The sequence below is a fragment of the Lissotriton vulgaris genome, chromosome 2_1 (assembly GCF_964263255.1).
Source record: "Lissotriton vulgaris chromosome 2_1, aLisVul1.2, whole genome shotgun sequence".
NCBI lineage: Eukaryota > Metazoa > Chordata > Amphibia > Caudata > Salamandridae > Lissotriton > Lissotriton vulgaris.
The window spans coordinates 1,643,251,235-1,643,269,486 of record NC_141687.1 but is presented as its reverse complement, the minus strand read 5'-3'; the positions used below and the strand labels follow the sequence as shown (position 1 = coordinate 1,643,269,486).

General features: G+C 49.3%; 1 protein-coding gene across 1 annotated transcript in view; it reads left to right on the top strand.

The window, feature by feature from the left end:
• LOC147732988 (CCN family member 2-like) overlaps window positions 1–17,492 on the top strand; it is a 71,791-nt gene extending 54,299 nt beyond the window's left edge. The window contains exon 5 of the mRNA XM_086957539.1: window positions 14,903–17,492. Within this exon, the coding sequence (XP_086813665.1) occupies window positions 14,903–15,214 (312 nt within the window). The 3' untranslated portion in view covers window positions 15,215–17,492. The remainder of the gene's footprint in view (window positions 1–14,902) is intronic.
• The last annotated feature ends 760 nt before the right edge of the window (window positions 17,493–18,252 follow it).

The window sequence follows — 18,252 nt, the reverse complement described above, 5'->3', positions numbered from 1 at the left end:
AGTTGCACCATAGACTTCCTTAAAGGTTTCCCGGTGTAGTCATAGATTTAACTGAATATGTCCTGTAAGGCCATGGACTTCCTTATGCTGTTAAATTTGCTGTTAAATATCTTTATTCAGCAAATTTGTCACCATAAAAGAATACATATACATAATACATTTCCAATTCTCCAGTTAAAACTATAAAATGATACACATAAAAGGGAAGAAAAGGGAAGAAATGCACCACAGTCACTGGTTTACTACAAGCGGTTACAAGCATCAGACCGTTGGTACCCTAGAATGCAATTTCAGTAAACGGGAGCGCGTCACCCACGCACTGCCCAGAAATTTAGCCACCCCACATATTATGATGGAGGATGAAGAGTCAGTAGAAAGTACACGTAGTGCCTGGCTATGACACCTCAACCCCAGCTCCCTACATACAGGTTTCAGCCAGATTTTCCGGGCCACTTTGTATGCGGGGCAGGCAAAAAATAGGTGGGCCACAGTCTCCTTTGGTGCTGCGCAGCCAGGGCACGAACGCAAGGGGGCACCAGAGTTGGACCACCTTGCTGTGAAGTCATACACCGGGAGCGTCCGATATCTCAGTTTTAGATATAGCGCTCTATCTAGAGGTTTAGTTATCAGGTCGAGGAAGGGTTCCAGTTTTTTCACCCATTTAATTAGCAAAAATTGATCCGTGAGTGAGCCCCCATCAAAACCACTCAGTGCTTCTCTCTGTACCCAGTCCCAGTATAGCTTTTTGATCACTTCCTTGGGTGGCGGCGTTTGGGACTCCCAAGTATCCCTTAGTCCTAATTTAAGAACCAGGTCTCTCACATTATTCAGCCATCCTATTTTTTTCCCAGTGTCCAACAGAAGAAGATCATCCAACCCGTCAGCGTATTTTGCAAGCTCCTCAGTTCTTCTTAAACGGGTCCAGAAGAGCAATGGGCGTAGCCTCACCAAATCTTTTAGAGCTCTTCTGCCCAGATCCAGTCTCAGGGGAATCAATGGGGTGGAAGCGGGAAGAGCCACCACCTTCCTCAGAAAGTTGTTTTCCGCTGTGGAGAGATCTGAAACATTTTTGAACCCCCAGAGTTCGGAGCCATATAATGCGGCCGGAAGAATCTGACCCTCATAAATCGCCATGGCCGGGGAGACGGGTTTACTACTTGACTCGCGGAGCTCCCTCAGGGTCACCCCAGATACTCTTTGGTGGCTGAGTAACATTTTGGCCAGGTGGTCCTTCCAGGTCATTCGACTATTTATCCGGACACCAAGATAGTCAAATGAATCAACCAACTCCAGGGGAGCCCCATTAAGCAAGAAGTTGTTTTTAAATCTTTTGGAGGGGGAGAGTGCCATCAGTTTAGTTTTTGAGGTGTTGATGGTTAAACCTCTGTTGGTACAGAAGGAACTAAACCGGTTCAAGAGTTTTTGCAGACCCACTGGGGATTTGGAGATCAATAAGGTGTCGTCGGCGAAGAGTAAAGTGGGGATTCTTTCCCCCGCCAGGGATGGGGCATCCGACTCTTCCCCTTTCAGGTGGTCCACCACTCCATTCACAAATAGGGAGAAAAGGGTCGGAGCCATGACACAGCCCTGGCGTACTCCTCTCCTCACAGGGACCCTATCTGTTAACTGTCCCTGAGATCCCCATCTGACCCTCGCATAGTTCCCCTTGTGGAGCTTTACAATTAGACTCAGAAGTCTACTAGGGAATCCCATCTCTCCTAGGATCTCCCATAATTTAGCCCGGGGGACCAGGTCAAAAGCCGTCTTGAGATCTATGAAGGCCATAGGTGGTAGGTGGTCCATTAGGAGGAGTTGACTGTGAAGTGGCCCATCATGAGCTACATAATCGCATTTTAGGTGCACTTGATAAAACGGCCCCCATGCGTAATGAGAGAAGCACGAAGAATGTGAGGAAAACTACCCCTTGGTACACTCCGGAACTTCAACTTGCGAAATCTGCCTGCAAGAAGCTGGAACGAGAGTGGCGAGTCAGCTTCTGCCCGGGGATTAAAACAGACTATAAGAAAATGCAAAAAGAGTACTATAAGGCTATAAGGGTCTCCAAAGCCACACACTATAAAAATCGCATTGCGGAGGCTGAAAATTCCTCGAAGGAACTTTTTAAAATTTTCAAAGAGATATCTGTAATCTCGAACAATAGTGTGCCTTCCGCTGATTCAGTGGAAACCTGCAACAACATTGCTCAATACTTTGCAGGTAAAATTACGGACATCTATGCCAATTTTACGGGTAATCTGACTAATGGCCCTGATTTCGGCAGTAGTAGGGAGGTGGGTTTATTAGATTCAGAATTACCCAGCTTTCAGGTCCCTGCTGCGGAAACACTAGTCACTGTATGCAAGAAGGTTAAATCAGGCTCCCCCCGTGATCCGCCCCCCCCCAAAATACTCAATGCCAGTCTGGATGTGCTAGAGCCTCTGTTCAGACATGTTATCCAACTGTCTTTCTCCTCGGCCACCCTTCCAGGAGACTGGAAGAAAGCCATAGTTTTGCCGATAAAAAAGAAATCTAATGTAAGCCAGGATATACTGGAAAATCTCCGTCCTATCTCCCTTTTACCTTACTTGGCGAAAGTGACGGAAAAACTGGTAAACACTCAGCTTATGGAGTACTTAGAGTCAAACAATATGTTTCATAGCTCTCAGTCCGGCTTTCGAAAGAACTATTCCACTGAGACTGCCCTGCTGAGAGCAACCGAAACTTTACGGATCGGAGCTGATGAGGGTAACACTATGGCACTTATCATGCTAGACCTCAGCGCCGCATTTGACACTGTGGCACATTCCACCCTGCTACAGTGTCTGAGCAGCGCTGGGGTTACCAAGGCAGCATGGGGATGGCTCAAGGACTTTCTCTCTGACCGTAGTTTCCAGGTTCAGAGAGGTATGTTCCTCTCCAACAGCGTTGCCTTAGAACAGGGGGTGCCTCAGGGCTCTGCCCTGAGTCCCACCCTGTTCAACCTGTATATGGCTCCATTGGCAGCTGTAGTTCAGTCATACGGCATAGATTTAGTATCTTATGCCGATGACACGCAGCTGCTCATCTCCCTGTCACAGTCACCCAAGTTAGCAGCAGCCAATTTTAAAACCTGCATGCAGGAGCTTGCTGGCTGGATGAATCAACACTGCCTGAAGCTCAATGGGGCTAAAACGGAGGTGCTAGTGATAGGGGGAGATGGGGCGAGCTGGACTCAGGAATGGTGGCCGCCTTGCCTTGGCTCTCTGCCCATCCCGTGCAGTGAGGCCAAGAACTTGGGGGTCTGGGTTGATCCTAAACTCTCTTTTGAGAGTCATGTTGACAAATTGGTGGGGAAATGCTTTGGGGTTATGAAGACCCTAAACCGCACTCTGGACCTACTGCCACTTGAGGCCAGACGCATTATGATCCAAGCTCTGGTCACTTCTCGTGTTGACTACGCGAATGTGCTGTTATTAGGAACTACGGAGAAGAACCTGAGAAGACTGCAAGTGCTGCAAAATACGGCGGCCCGTTTAGTCCTCAGACTCCCCAAAAGAACAGCATCCAAGCCTACTTTGGCTGCCCTTCACTGGCTTCCTATAAAGAAAAGAATCCTCTTTAAAGCCCTCCTCTTTTGTTATAGGATAACTTCTGCAAAAGCGCCAGGGTATTTGAAGGACTTGGCTATCCCCTATCTACCCCAAAGAGCACTTCGCTCTGTGGGTATGGGTCTCCTTACAGTTCCTCGTGTAAGAAGGGCCAGGATGGGAGGCCGCTCCTTTCGGGTGCTGGCAGCCACCCAGTGGAACAGCCTTCCAGCTGTGATCAGACTAGCCAAAACTGAAACTATGTTCCGGAAACTTTTAAAAACACATCTGTTTGCCCTCTAGGGATGGATGCCTCTGCCCTCTTGACTCTCGCTCCACAGCGCGGGGATACGCCGTGATGGCGTCACCAGGCGCTTTAGAAATCCCTTTATTATTATTATTATTATTATGTATAAACTGCCTTTCTTGATGGTAACTGCCTTCCAATAGATAACAAAAAAGCGAAAGACCTGGTCCATCGTGCCTACTTTCCTTCTGAAGCCCGCTTGGAGGTGGGATAGAATACTGGCCTCCTCCATCCAATCGCCTACCCTTGAGATGATGACCCTGCCGACCACTTTCTGAATTATATCTATCAAGCTGATAGGTCTGTAGTTCGCAGGATCATCTCTTGCCCCCTTCTTAAACACTGTTACCACCTCTGCCCCTTCCAAGAATCTGGCACCTGGTGTCCCCTAGTAATCAAGTTCATAATTGTGGCGATTAAATTGGCCCAAGCCAGCGGCTCCGCGATCAACAGGTCCCCAGGGATCCCATCCGGACCGGCCGCCTTCTTGGGGGTTAGATGTCTAATCGCCGTCACTATTTCGGTGGTCGTAAATGGGAGGTCATCCACCCCTGAGGTATCCCCAGCACCAAAGCTAGCTGCCCCGGGGCTGTTTGACTCATCATTACCTCCATATAGGATTGAAAAGTGATTAAACCATTGCTGACTGGTTATGTGAGCAACCAAAGACATATTAATAACACAAACTGGTTTCAAGCAATCTTCCATTTTGCGAACATTACTCATCAATCATAATTATCAATCATAATTGGCATATTACACATTATGACACCCTCTTGTAATAGCGGGTGTCAGTCTCTTTGTGCCCTCCTTAGTTCGAAAATGGGGCTTGTACCCAAACCAGTTTGTTGCCAGTCTATTGGTGCTCCAGTGGTTGGTTGACCACGCCCTTTGCGTGTTGCGGAGGGGAGATTTCCAGTCGGGAGTTAGGTCCCCAGCTCGCTACCAAATTGCGCCCTGCCGTCCGGCCGGGTCTGGGCCGCGAATGCCGTCTCCTCCTGTTACTCCCCTCCTTTATGCCGCCACGTCACCCTGCCGTGCGGCATTCAAAAGTGAGTGGCCATCCTCTTACACACCGCCCGCCGGTGTGTTTTCTTAGCCAACCAGTGTAGAATTTCCGCCACGCCGCAGGGAGGCCCACGTCTCACTGTGGCTCCCCCCCCCTGCACCTGGTTCGTGGCTCCCACCTTTCACCATATCTTTTCCCTTATTTTTTTTTTATTTTTTTTTTTTATACGCAACCTGCGAGTGACATTGCACCCCACAAGTTATCCCAAAACACCTTCATCCCCTTCTCGGATAGGTGTACCCCGTCTTGCCCATAGAGCTCCGGGCGGCCCGGGTGGATGAGGCCGTGCCGAATTGATTCCAGGCCATTGGCGAGGCAAAACTTGTGCATCGCCACATTTAGTTTCCTTCTTGCGTTGTCGACGGCCTTGTTGGAATCGGCCCCTCTCCAATTTTTCCTGCTGATCATTTCGGACCAGACTACCGTCGTAGGTCCCAGCCACGCTGCTGTCTTGGTGAGATCCCTTTGGATGGCTTGCCCGACTGCTTTTCGCCCTAGCCGGGTCAGGTCGTTGCCCCCAAGGTGGATGATCAGGACGTCGGGCAACCAGGCCGAATCTGCCATGAGGCCGTCCAGCGTCGGCAGTAGCTGCTCCCATCTCATCCCTGGCTGCCCTATCCACCGGATGTATGTCGCTTTGGGCCTGTTTATGCTGCGGCCCCCCTGCCGCCACCAAGACTCCATCCGGGACACGAATGAGTGCCCCACCACCCAGACCAGCTGCGGGCGTCCCCCTGTCGAGAGAAAGCATTCTGTTAGGTGGCTTATCTGCGCACCGTGTGCATTTATGAGAGGGAGGGGAGGGTGCTGTCACCCTGCCGTGCGGCATCCCAAGGCGAATTCCTCCCGTTCCCTCCCCCCCCCCCCCCCCCCCCCCCCCGTGGCTTTCTCTCTTTTTTTTTTTTTTTATATGAGGTGAGGGCGTATGTACGACTTGTACGCCCGGGAGCGCCATCTGCCCACTGCCTGGATCCTGTCCTCTGGAATGCCATGCTGCGCTGCCGAGGTCGCTGCGCCGATCCTGAAGGAGTGAGAGGCAAATGATGCCGCGCAATACCCAGCTTTGCCCAAGCCTTGGCGCATTATGGCTGTAAACTGGAACTTACTCAGCTTCCTCCCGTCCTTATGTACGAAGAGGGGGCCCTCACCAGCTGGTCGAGCCCCCATGTACTTAAATAACCAGCATACCGCACAGAGCCCAGACTCTGGGATGCAATGGAGACGTAACGTCGTCCCCCTCCTTTCCCTGTCCGTTTTGGACTGTCTCAGCGTTAATTCGACTGCCCTCTCCATTGGTTTAATGTCTCTTGCCTGCAGGCATTGCTGCGCTGGGCCCGATTTGCTGGGGGCTACCAGTTCGCTTATACGGAATGCTCCGAAGAAAGCCGTCGTGAAAGCCGCCCTAAACAGCAGCAGCTCGTATTTATCCGATATTAAGCCCGTGAGAGCTCCAAGGAGCTGGCCCAGTTTGGCAAAATCAATGGGACGCCTGTCGTCCTTCTTTCTACCTTCAACCCTCCTCCAGCCTTTTAAAGCCGTCTTTAGATAGGCCGAGTTAGTGGGGTCCTCGCCTGTGTAAAGCCTGGCAAAATGGGCGATGGCGGCTAAATGCGCCTGGGCCCACGATCTCGTTTTTCTCGACTCGAATGCCCATTGCACGAATTTCTCGACTGCTGTGCGAGTTTTTGCCCCGTCTTCCAGTGATCTTAGGCCCCCCACTCTCATTACCGTGCCCGCGTATGTCTTGTACCTTCTGTTAGCCTCTGCGGTAAGTGACTGCCCTATTAGCCATGATAAGTCTACTCCCCCAGGTCCCAAAGGGACGATGGAAAGGGGGTCATCTCCTTGTCCGCCCCGGGCACCAGTTCTCTGAAACGTTTCATTTGGGCCCGTGAGAGCGCGTCTGCTGCTGAGTTCTCTGCTCCTGGCACGTGGCGTGCTTTCAGCTCCAGGTTCCCTTCCAGCTGCAATTTAATTAACCGTCGCATTAGCCTCAGCATGTCCGGGCATCTCGCTGCGCCTCTGTTAATGGCCTGTACTACTCCCATGTTATCTGACCAAAGCGTGAGTTTCAGGTTTTTTATTTTCTCGCTCCATATGGTCAGAGCCACAATGATCGGGAACAGCTCGAGAAACGTGATGTTCCTGGTGAGCCCCTGCGCATGCCATTCATCCGGCCACTGGCTGGCGCACCAACTGTTTCCCAGGACCGGAAGAGCTATCTGTTCGGCCGTTACCCAACCTGCCCTCCAAATCAGCACCCCGTTGAAGTCTTGTAGGAACTCATCCCACACCTGCAGGTCCTGTTTCACGCCTGCGCTCAGCCTGATGTGGTGGTGCTCGTGGGTGACGCCGGCCGTTAGCCCTGTTAGGCGTCTTGAGAATACCCTGGCGGGCGGGATCACCCGAGCCGCGAAGTTAAGTCTCCCTATCACTCGTTGGATTTCCCTCAGGGTGGCCTTGCTCCGACCCCGTAGCTTCGATACTTCCTCGCAAAATTCTTTCATCCATCACGGTCGCTCCCACAGCTCTCCACTCGCTTCTCTGAAGCCCTGTGCTAGCTGCCTGCCTTGCCTGCCCGGATTCCTGCTGACTGCCCTCCTGCTACAGCGCTTGCAGCATCTTACTGCGCCTGGTATCGTTTATGCCCGCATTGCTTTTCCGACCTCATTTCAGAAAGTTAAAGCGCCTATTAGCGTTTAGGCTCGCACTGCTACATTGAATCTAATTGTATAAAGCGGCGATTGTGCTACATTGTATCTATTTGCATTAAACGGCGATTGTGCTTAGAAGAATCTCTGTTTGAAGCTCCGGCTGTGCCCCACTTTCGATTTCATTTAGGCGGCCATTTCGACTTGTTTGGGGTTTCTCCCGTGTCTCCTCCCAGACCCCGCCTCCCAGCTGACCCTCCCACACACTAACTCACTACACCAGCCCCGTCCTCTCTTTCCCTGTGACCGTCTGGATTCCATCCATCACGGTCGCTCCCACAGCTCTCCACTCGCTTCTCTGAAGCCCTGTGCTAGCTGCCTGCCTTGCCTGCCCGGATTCCTGCTGACTGCCCTCCTGCTACAGCGCTTGCAGCATCTTACTGCGCCTGGTATCGTTTATGCCCGCATTGCTTTTCCGACCTCATTTCAGAAAGTTAAAGCGCCTATTAGCGTTTAGGCTCGCACTGCTACATTGAATCTAATTGTATAAAGCGGCGATTGTGCTACATTGTATCTATTTGCATTAAACGGCGATTGTGCTTAGAAGAATCTCTGTTTGAAGCTCCGGCTGTGCCCCACTTTCGATTTCATTTAGGCGGCCATTTCGACTTGTTTGGGGTTTCTCCCGTGTCTCCTCCCAGACCCCGCCTCCCAGCTGACCCTCCCACACACTAACTCACTACACCAGCCCCGTCCTCTCTTTCCCTGTGACCGTCTGGATTCCATCCATCACGGTCGCTCCCACAGCTCTCCACTCGCTTCTCTGAAGCCCTGTGCTAGCTGCCTGCCTTGCCTGCCCGGATTCCTGCTGACTGCCCTCCTGCTACAGCGCTTGCAGCATCTTACTGCGCCTGGTATCGTTTATGCCTGCATTGCTTTTCCGACCTCATTTCAGAAAGTTAAAGCGCCTATTAGCGTTTAGGCTCGCACTGCTACATTGAATCTAATTGTATAAAGCGGCGATTGTGCTACATTGTATCTATTTGCATTAAACGGCGATTGTGCTTAGAAGAATCTCTGTTTGAAGCTCCGGCTGTGCCCCACTTTCGATTTCATTTAGGCGGCCATTTCGACTTGTTTGGGGTTTCTCCCGTGTCTCCTCCCAGACCCCGCCTCCCAGCTGACCCTCCCACACACTAACTCACTACACCAGCCCCGTCCTCTCTTTCCCTGTGACCGTCTGGATTCCATCCATCACGGTCGCTCCCACAGCTCTCCACTCGCTTCTCTGAAGCCCTGTGCTAGCTGCCTGCCTTGCCTGCCCGGATTCCTGCTGACTGCCCTCCTGCTACAGCGCTTGCAGCATCTTACTGCGCCTGGTATCGTTTATGCCCGCATTGCTTTTCCGACCTCATTTCAGAAAGTTAAAGCGCCTATTAGCGTTTAGGCTCGCACTGCTACATTGAATCTAATTGTATAAAGCGGCGATTGTGCTACATTGTATCTATTTGCATTAAACGGCGATTGTGCTTAGAAGAATCTCTGTTTGAAGCTCCGGCTGTGCCCCACTTTCGATTTCATTTAGGCGGCCATTTCGACTTGTTTGGGGTTTCTCCCGTGTCTCCTCCCAGACCCCGCCTCCCAGCTGACCCTCCCACACACTAACTCACTACACCAGCCCCGTCCTCTCTTTCCCTGTGACCGTCTGGATTCCATCCATCACGGTCGCTCCCACAGCTCTCCACTCGCTTCTCTGAAGCCCTGTGCTAGCTGCCTGCCTTGCCTGCCCGGATTCCTGCTGACTGCCCTCCTGCTACAGCGCTTGCAGCATCTTACTGCGCCTGGTATCGTTTATGCCTGCATTGCTTTTCCGACCTCATTTCAGAAAGTTAAAGCGCCTATTAGCGTTTAGGCTCGCACTGCTACATTGAATCTAATTGTATAAAGCGGCGATTGTGCTACATTGTATCTATTTGCATTAAATGGCGATTGTGCTTAGAAGAATCTCTGTTTGAAGCTCCGGCTGTGCCCCACTTTCGATTTCATTTAGGCGGCCATTTCGACTTGTTTGGGGTTTCTCCCGTGTCTCCTCCCAGACCCCGCCTCCCAGCTGACCCTCCCACACACTAACTCACTACACCAGCCCCGTCCTCTCTTTCCCTGTGACCGTCTGGATTCCATCCATCACGGTCGCTCCCACAGCTCTCCACTCGCTTCTCTGAAGCCCTGTGCTAGCTGCCTGCCTTGCCTGCCCGGATTCCTGCTGACTGCCCTCCTGCTACAGCGCTTGCAGCATCTTACTGCGCCTGGTATCGTTTATGCCCGCATTGCTTTTCCGACCTCATTTCAGAAAGTTAAAGCGCCTATTAGCGTTTAGGCTCGCACTGCTACATTGAATCTAATTGTATAAAGCGGCGATTGTGCTACATTGTATCTATTTGCATTAAACGGCGATTGTGCTTAGAAGAATCTCTGTTTGAAGCTCCGGCTGTGCCCCACTTTCGATTTCATTTAGGCGGCCATTTCGACTTGTTTGGGGTTTCTCCCGTGTCTCCTCCCAGACCCCGCCTCCCAGCTGACCCTCCCACGCTCCGCCCCCTCCACACTTCATTTATGCCTGATGCTCCAACGCGCAGCGTCCACGCGCTACGTACACGCCGAAGGTGCGCCAAAGGTAAGCCCGTCTACGCCCGTCCGCGCCAAGCCCGCGCCCAGCGCCATACCCCCTGGTCCTCGCTTTGCCCAGCCCTCCCGCATCACCTACGATGCCACCACCCTCCTAGCCCTTAACCACGGCCGCTCCCCCAACTGCGTCCAAGCCGCTCCTGGACTCACCCATGGACCTTTCTCATGCTACTCCTGCAAATTCATCGGTACCGTCACCAACTCCGCTACGATCACACCTCAGTTTCCCGACACCAACCACCTACAATGCATCCTTCTCAACACCCGATCGGTCCACAGGCACGCCATTGACCTATGGAATCTACTAGACACCATCTCTCCAGACGTCGCCTTCCTAACAGAAACATGAATGAACGCTTCCTCCGCCCCAGACATCACCATTGCCATCCCTGAAGAATATAAGATCACACGCAAGGACCGTACCGGCCACACAGGAGGAGGAATCGCTATCGTCCATAAAAAATCAATCCGCATCTCAACCAGCTCTGACGTCAACCTCGCCAACTCTGAACACCTTCACTTCCAGATCCACACCGACCCCAAGACCACACTCAGAGGCACCCTCCTTTACAGACCACCAGGACCCCGCGCAAAATTCAGTGAAGACATCACGGACTTCATCACTCCACACGCGCTCCCCTCCAAAGACTACATCCTCCTGGGAGACCTCAACTTCACCTTGAAAAGAACAACAACCACAACACCACCACCCTCTTGGACAACCTCGCCAACCTCGGACTTAAACAACTTGTCACTACCCCCACCCACATCGCAGGTCACACACTCGACCCCATCTTCACCTCCAGCAATCATGTCTCCTTCAGCCATACTACGGATCTCCTCTGGACTGACCACAGCTGCGTTCACTTCACCTACAACAAGCCAAAACCCATCAACCACCTCCAACCAACTCTGCAAAGAAACTGGAACAAAATCACCATCGACCAGATCTCCTCATCGCTCCTTCTAAACACCCCTGCCCACTCTTCTAACCCAGACCAAGCCGCCACCAACTTCACCCTATGGTTATCCAACACCGCCGACACCTTAGCACCACTGAAAAAACGTCAAAGCAAACCTGGAAGCAAGAAGGCCTCATGGTTCAACGATGATCTTAAGAAGTCCAAGAAACTCTGCCGCTCCCTTGAAAAGGCCTGGAAAAAAGACCCAACCACCAGCACCAAAGACACCTTCAAAAACGCCACCCGCATACACCACCAACTAATCCGAAAGGCCAAGAAAACAGCATTCAAGGATCGACTAGACAACAACGCCCACAACAGCAAGGAACTTTTCAACATCGTCAAGGAGTTTACCAATCCCTCGGCCAACTCCAACGACATCACCCCCTCTCAAGCCCTCTGCGACTCCTTAGCCTCATTCTTCCACAACAAAATTGCAGACATCCACAACAGCTTCGACAACCAACCCGGAGATCAACCCACCCAACCATACGATGAACTTTCCCCCCCCTTGAACACCCTTAACGACTGGAACCCAATCTCCACCGAGGACACCATCCGCCTGATGAACTCCATCCACTCAGGATCCCCCACAGACCCATGTCCTCACCACATCTTCAACAAAGCAGACTCCGTCATAGCACCACACCTCCGAGACGTCATCAACTGCTCCTTCAACTCCGCCACCTTCCCGGAAAGCTGGAAACACGCTGAACTCACCGCCCTTCTGAAAAAACCCACAGCGGACCCCACCGAACTCAAAAATTACCGCCCCATATCACTCCTTCCTTTCCCGGCCAAAGTCATCGAGAAAGCCGTCAACAACCAGCTCGCCGCTTTCCTCGAAGCCAACAAATCCCTCGACTCCTCACAATCTGGCTTCCGAGCAAAACACAGCACTGAGACCGCCCTCATCGCAGCAACAGACGACATTCGAACTCTACTGGACAATGGAGACACAGTCGCCCTCATCCTCCTCGACCTCTCCGCAGCCTTCGACACAGTATGCCATAGCACCCTTTTACAACGCCTCAGAAACATCGGAATACAAGGAAAAGCACTTAAATGGATCACCTCGTTCCTCACCGGAAGAACCCAGAAAGTCCGCCTTCCACCATTCAAGTCCGAGGCCTCTGAAGTCATCTGTGGAGTACCACAAGGATCCTCACTCAGCCCCACCCTCTTCAACGTATACATGAGCCCCCTCGCGGCCATCGCACGCCAACACAACCTCAACATCATCTCTTACGCGGATGACACTCAACTGATCCTTTCTCTCACCAATGACCCCAACACCGCCAAAACTAACCTACACGAAGGAATGAAAGAAGTGGCCGAATGGATGAAACACAGCCGTCTGAAGCTGAATTCAGATAAAACTGAAGTCCTCATCTTAGGCACATCCCCCTCGGCATGGGACGACTCTTGGTGGCCGGAAGCCCTTGGAAAAGCACACATCCCGACAGACCACGCACGGAACCTAGGCGTTATCCTGGATTCTTCACTTTCAATGAATAGACAAGTCAGCGCCGTATCCTCATCCTGCTTCAACATTCTTCGCATACTCAAAAAAACATTTCGTTGGATCCCCACCGAGACCAGAAAAATAGTCACCCATGCTCTGGTCACGAGCCGACTGGACTACGGAAACACCCTCTACGCAGGTACTACCGCTAAACTCCAGAAGAAACTCCAACGAATCCAAAACGCCTCAGCCAGAATCATATTAGACATCCCACGTAACGAACACATCTCTGGTCACCTGAGAGACCTCCACTGGCTACCCGTCAACAAGAGGATCACTTTCCGACTGCTCACCCACGCACACAAATCACTCTACGACATCGGACCAGAATGCCTCAACTCACGAATGTCCTTCTACACCCCCACCCGCCAACTGCGCTCTTCCAGCCAAGCCCTCGCCACTATACCTCGCATCAACAAGACAACCATGGGAGGCAGATCTTTCTCATACCTGGCTGCTAAAACATGGAACTCCCTCCCCAATCACCTTCGCCTTACCCAGAACCACCTTGCATTCAGAAAGCAACTTAAAACGTGGATATTTGACAAATAATCCGCCTCCCCTCCCTAAGCGCCTTAAGACCCTCTGGGTATGCAGTGCGCTATATAAATTCCTTGACTTGACTTGACTTGACTAATGGTTGCGATTTCCCCTGCCTGTCTCTGTTGATCAGATCCCAAAAAAGGTTCGGGTTCCTTCTACTCACAGCATTGGATAGGTCTTGCCAATGCTGTTCCTCCCACTCACGTTTAGCCAGCGCTAGTGCTTTTAGGTAATCCTTCCTGGCTGCTCTAACCAGCAAAGGATCCCTAGAAAGCAGGGCTTTTGTCAGATTTTTCCTTTTGCCCTTACACTGATCTGTGTACCACGGTTTGTTTGAAGTAGGAGGTGTAATAGTTTTCCTGTGACTTTTCCCTTTCGAGGTAAAAAATTGACTAACGTGTTCTATTGTAGCTTTATAAGCTGAGTCAAGGGAAGAGTGCGGAAACATACTAATCTGATTTTCACAGTCCCAGGCCTCCAGATCAGAGTACAGGCCCTCTACCAGGGATTTAATGGTCCCTAAGTCATCCTCCTTCAGGTTAGCCTTGTCCCATTTCAATCTGCGGTTGTTATTGTATGGGATGATCTCTTTGGATGTCTTTATGGGGGCATTCACCCTCCTATCTTTAAACAGGCCCCAATTAAACTTACAACACAGGGGATTATGGTCGCTATCCTGACTGGGGAGCACCTCCATATCAATAAGGTCTGCCCATGAACTAACATCCAATAGGATGTAGTCAATTCGGGACGGCCCAGTAAGTCTATTGAAGGTCAATGCACCTGCCTGGTCGGATATGGTCCTGCCGTTGAGGGCTCTTAACTTATGATCCCTAGTTAGTGCATTGATTTGGATTGCCCTAGCTGTCCATTTTCTAATAGGGGCAGGGATAGGGTTGGAATAGACCATTTTGAATCTTCGTCTTCAATACCCAGAGGGTCATCTCCGAAGAGGGGTTCAAACGTACAGTTGAAATCACCCCCCACGATGATTTTTGCTGAAGAAGGGCAGTTAGCTAAGGCAGAATCCAGAGCTGTTAAAATTGAAGAGGCGGAGTCCCCAGGTGTCCCTCTGGCGTAAACGTTAAATAGATCAAGCCTACTTCCCTCTGCATTTCCTCTAGAAGAGAGGTGGAGTATATCACTACACTCCAAATTGTGGCGTGTGACCTCCCAGTCTAGATCTATTTTAATCCAGACCATGAGACCTCCCGCCGGTCTACCCTTCCCTTTACTTACTGCAGGCAGAAAGTGGGTGATATACCCCGATTTATTTAGGGGTACTAGGTTCCTTATGCATTTCCTCTAGCAGATTCCGCCTGCCTAGTAGATTGTCCACTGCGGTCCCAGGATTATGTGTACATTTTCACAGGGTGACATACTTCCTTGTAGATTTTCCAGAGGGGCCCTATTCTCCCTTGTAATTCTCTGAATTGTTTCTAAGATTGAATTGATAATTGCATTCCTTTTAACATTATCTGTTGTTTCTCAAGCTGCATTGAGCAAGATAGTTGCCACAGAACAAGCATTTGCTTTTGAGTGAATGGGACCACATTATTTACATTTTCTCTTCCTTTTTTCTGTTCCTCAACAGAAAGGCAAAAAGTGCATCCGCACCCCACGTCCCACCAAAGGCTTCCGGTTCGAGTTCACAGGCTGCACCAGTGTGAAACTCTACCGACCCAAGTTTTGTGGAAGCTGTGCTGACGGACGCTGCTGCACGCCCCACACCACCTCCACCATTGATGTTGAGTTCAAGTGTCCAGAGGGTGAGGTCTTCAAAAGGAAGATGATGCTTATCAAGACGTGCTCCTGCCATCACGACTGCCCACGGGAAAATGACATCTTCATGGCCACTCATCAACGGAGGATGAGCAATGACTTCATCAAAATACAAAAGTCATAGCACTATTTCCTGCCCATCTCCATTAACTGAACCTCCCTATTCTGTACATAGTGACAGCCTCTCCATCCTGGCTGCCACACAGTATGATATTTTGTCTCAACCACTCTTCTTTTCTCCGCAGCTCAATGGTCTCGCTCTGCCCTGCATACCTACCCATTAACATGATTCCTCCCATCAGTCTTCTCACAGTAGCCTGCCCGCTGTTCAATTTACACCTTTCACACATCCTTTGTTCCCTCTTCACTCTGTCTCATCCTACATTCCTCTCAGCTCTTTCGATTGAGCTTCATTTTCCCTCTTCACTTTTCTTAACATCCTGTGTAACCTCCTATTTGCCCCATTGTTTTATTTCATCTTTGCTATGCGGCATCTGAGCTGCATCTTCTCTCTCTTCCCCGTACACCTTCCAAAAGTAACCATCTATTGACAATATAAATCGGTCCTGGTATTGCTAGTCCCATCTTCCCTTTTGCTCAGTCCCATTTCCCTGATTCCTCTCATCCTCTATTACATTCCATTTTTCTCCATTTTGTAAAGACACCTAAAGTCAAGTTTTTATTGGAGTTTTGGAAAACATTACAGCACTTGTGGCTGGGTTATTAAAGCATAAACATTGGTCCAATTGGAGTGCTCAATATTTGGAGGCCAATGTGATTCAGGTTTCATGGGAGATGGTCCTGGTAAGAATCATAGACAATTGCTAGCTGCCCCCAATCCAATAGGAACGTAACGCCCCAGTGTCCAGAGCCATTCCAGAGTCATTGCTTACAATCCCTTAATGGGAGATGTCTGATGACCCACACAGTTTGGCAACTTGGCCAGTTGTCTAGCTGAGCTTCATTCCACTGCCAAGGAATATACCAGGGTTTCCTAGTCCACAGTACAGAAGAGAGTTACTCTCCCAAATGGTCAGCGGCTGCTGACACAGGTAAGCGTGTTGGGGCAGGAGCAGGACCGGGTGGGGGAGATCGTTGACAGATGACAGAATAGATATATTTAAATAAATAAATAATACCGAATTCCATCGTCTGTTGACTTCCCCTCCTGCTGTTCCCTGGCCTGCCTCACCGTCCCACCGCACTTACCTGTGTCAGTTGCCTCTGCAAATGGTCAGGTTGTCATGGGAGCATAGGCATGATGTCATACGATAACTGCTGACTCTCCGCAGACTACATTTACAATTATTGGGCAACCCAATATACCCTGTGGGCTTGGGTAACAGAAATTATCGAGTAAAGATGACTACAAGGGATTTTGTTTAATATGCATTTAATTCCATTACAATATTACTAATGAATGCCCTAATAATGGTATCCAAAAGAAGATTTTCAACATAAATTCAAACAAATGAATACATCTTAAACTAGGCACTGCAAAAGAAAAATGCTTGGGGAAACAAGCAGAGACTGGCTTGTTATATTGTCTTGCAATGTTTATTGTGAGATGTTGATATTTTTGGAACGGCCTTTTGGTGTTAAGGGATCTGAATTCCGCTAAGTAGTTGACACCTAATGTAGGGAGACCAAATCCCAGAATTATTTTTATGGGAGAGTGGGGTGAAGCTTTATTTGTTGTGCATTGCCCTGAACTCTAATGAATCATATCTGGTGAGAATATTTATTTTAACAAGATTTTTAAAAAAATGCATTTATTTGACCAAAAATGTGGATTTCCCTCATAAATTCCAGGTTAGCACAACAGCTTTGGTCTGATGGACATGTGTTCTGCCTATGGTCCTACTCAGCTCACATGTCTGTGATTCAAGCCGTCTCATTTACACCACTGTCCACCGCTCTGATGGTTCCAAATGTTGTACATTATTGTTTTCTTTGGCATCTTGGTCTGTATTGAAGCTGTTGTACACAATGATGTAAATATCCTTTGTACAGTTGTATATAATTTATAGCCCTGTACAGCCTCCGTTGGAGCACATATTAGAAGGTTGAGCAGTTTCTGCTGATTCTATTACCCTTCCACTGTGTCATTGTCTCTTCCCTGTGTTTCTACTGTCTTCTCTCGCCATCTTTTTCTCGGTCTCTCTCTCTCTCTCTCTCTCTCTCTCTCTCTCTCTCTCTCACACACTCTCTATCTCTCGCTCACTTTTCCTTCTAACACACTTGCTCTTTCTTCCCTGTGTTTTTCTCCCCATGACTCTTTTCTGCCCTTCTTATGACAATTATAATCCCTCTCTTCTATCTCTTTTTCTCTAAAGGAGAAAACTGCAAAATGTGCTCCACTTTTGCTGATAATAAATATTTCTTTATATTTTTATATAAAATCTAGCACGTTCCTTTTTTGTGATGTGTATTACTTGTAATGTTGTGGAGTGATAGCCGCTTACAGTTTTAGTCAATGGATGAGCAATTTTTTTTTAATACACCTGTATTTTCCCTCCAATTACGCAAAGAAAAATCTCTGCACTTTGTTATAGTCTCTGGCCATGTATCTACGAACATTGATTATTCATTACATTAAGGCAGCTACATAATTCAACAAATATGCCTGCTGCATCATACCACTGAGCCCTAGATTGGAAAAACACATCTGGGAACACATTTTCTGATAAAATGACATTAACAGTATCTCAGGGTCAGATGTTCTAAGGGACCTTGTAGTAGCAAAGGCTCTGATTTTTTTTTTATAATTGGAGCATTTGCTACTGCAAAATGACCTTTTGGAAAGTACAAAATCTAAATTGCAAATCAGCAACATGCTATTGATTAGCAATTGGGGTATGTGAGTCCATACCGAATTTTAGGGCATCCTTTGCAAAAAGTCATTTGCAATGGGATTCAGACCGAAATCCAGTTGCAAAACATTAACATTTTACCAGATTCATTACAGTAGTTGTAAACTATTATCATGAATGTTGTCAAAAATATTTTTTAGGAGTGAGCTGTGTCCCAAGGACCGCTGCCTAGTCTTACAAAACGTTTCATCTTTTAAAATGCGTCCCGTTTCCCTTCATTTAAAAAAAAGATAAATTATTTAAAACTGTGACTCAAAAGGGTATCCCATGCCCAGGAGTAACAAGCATT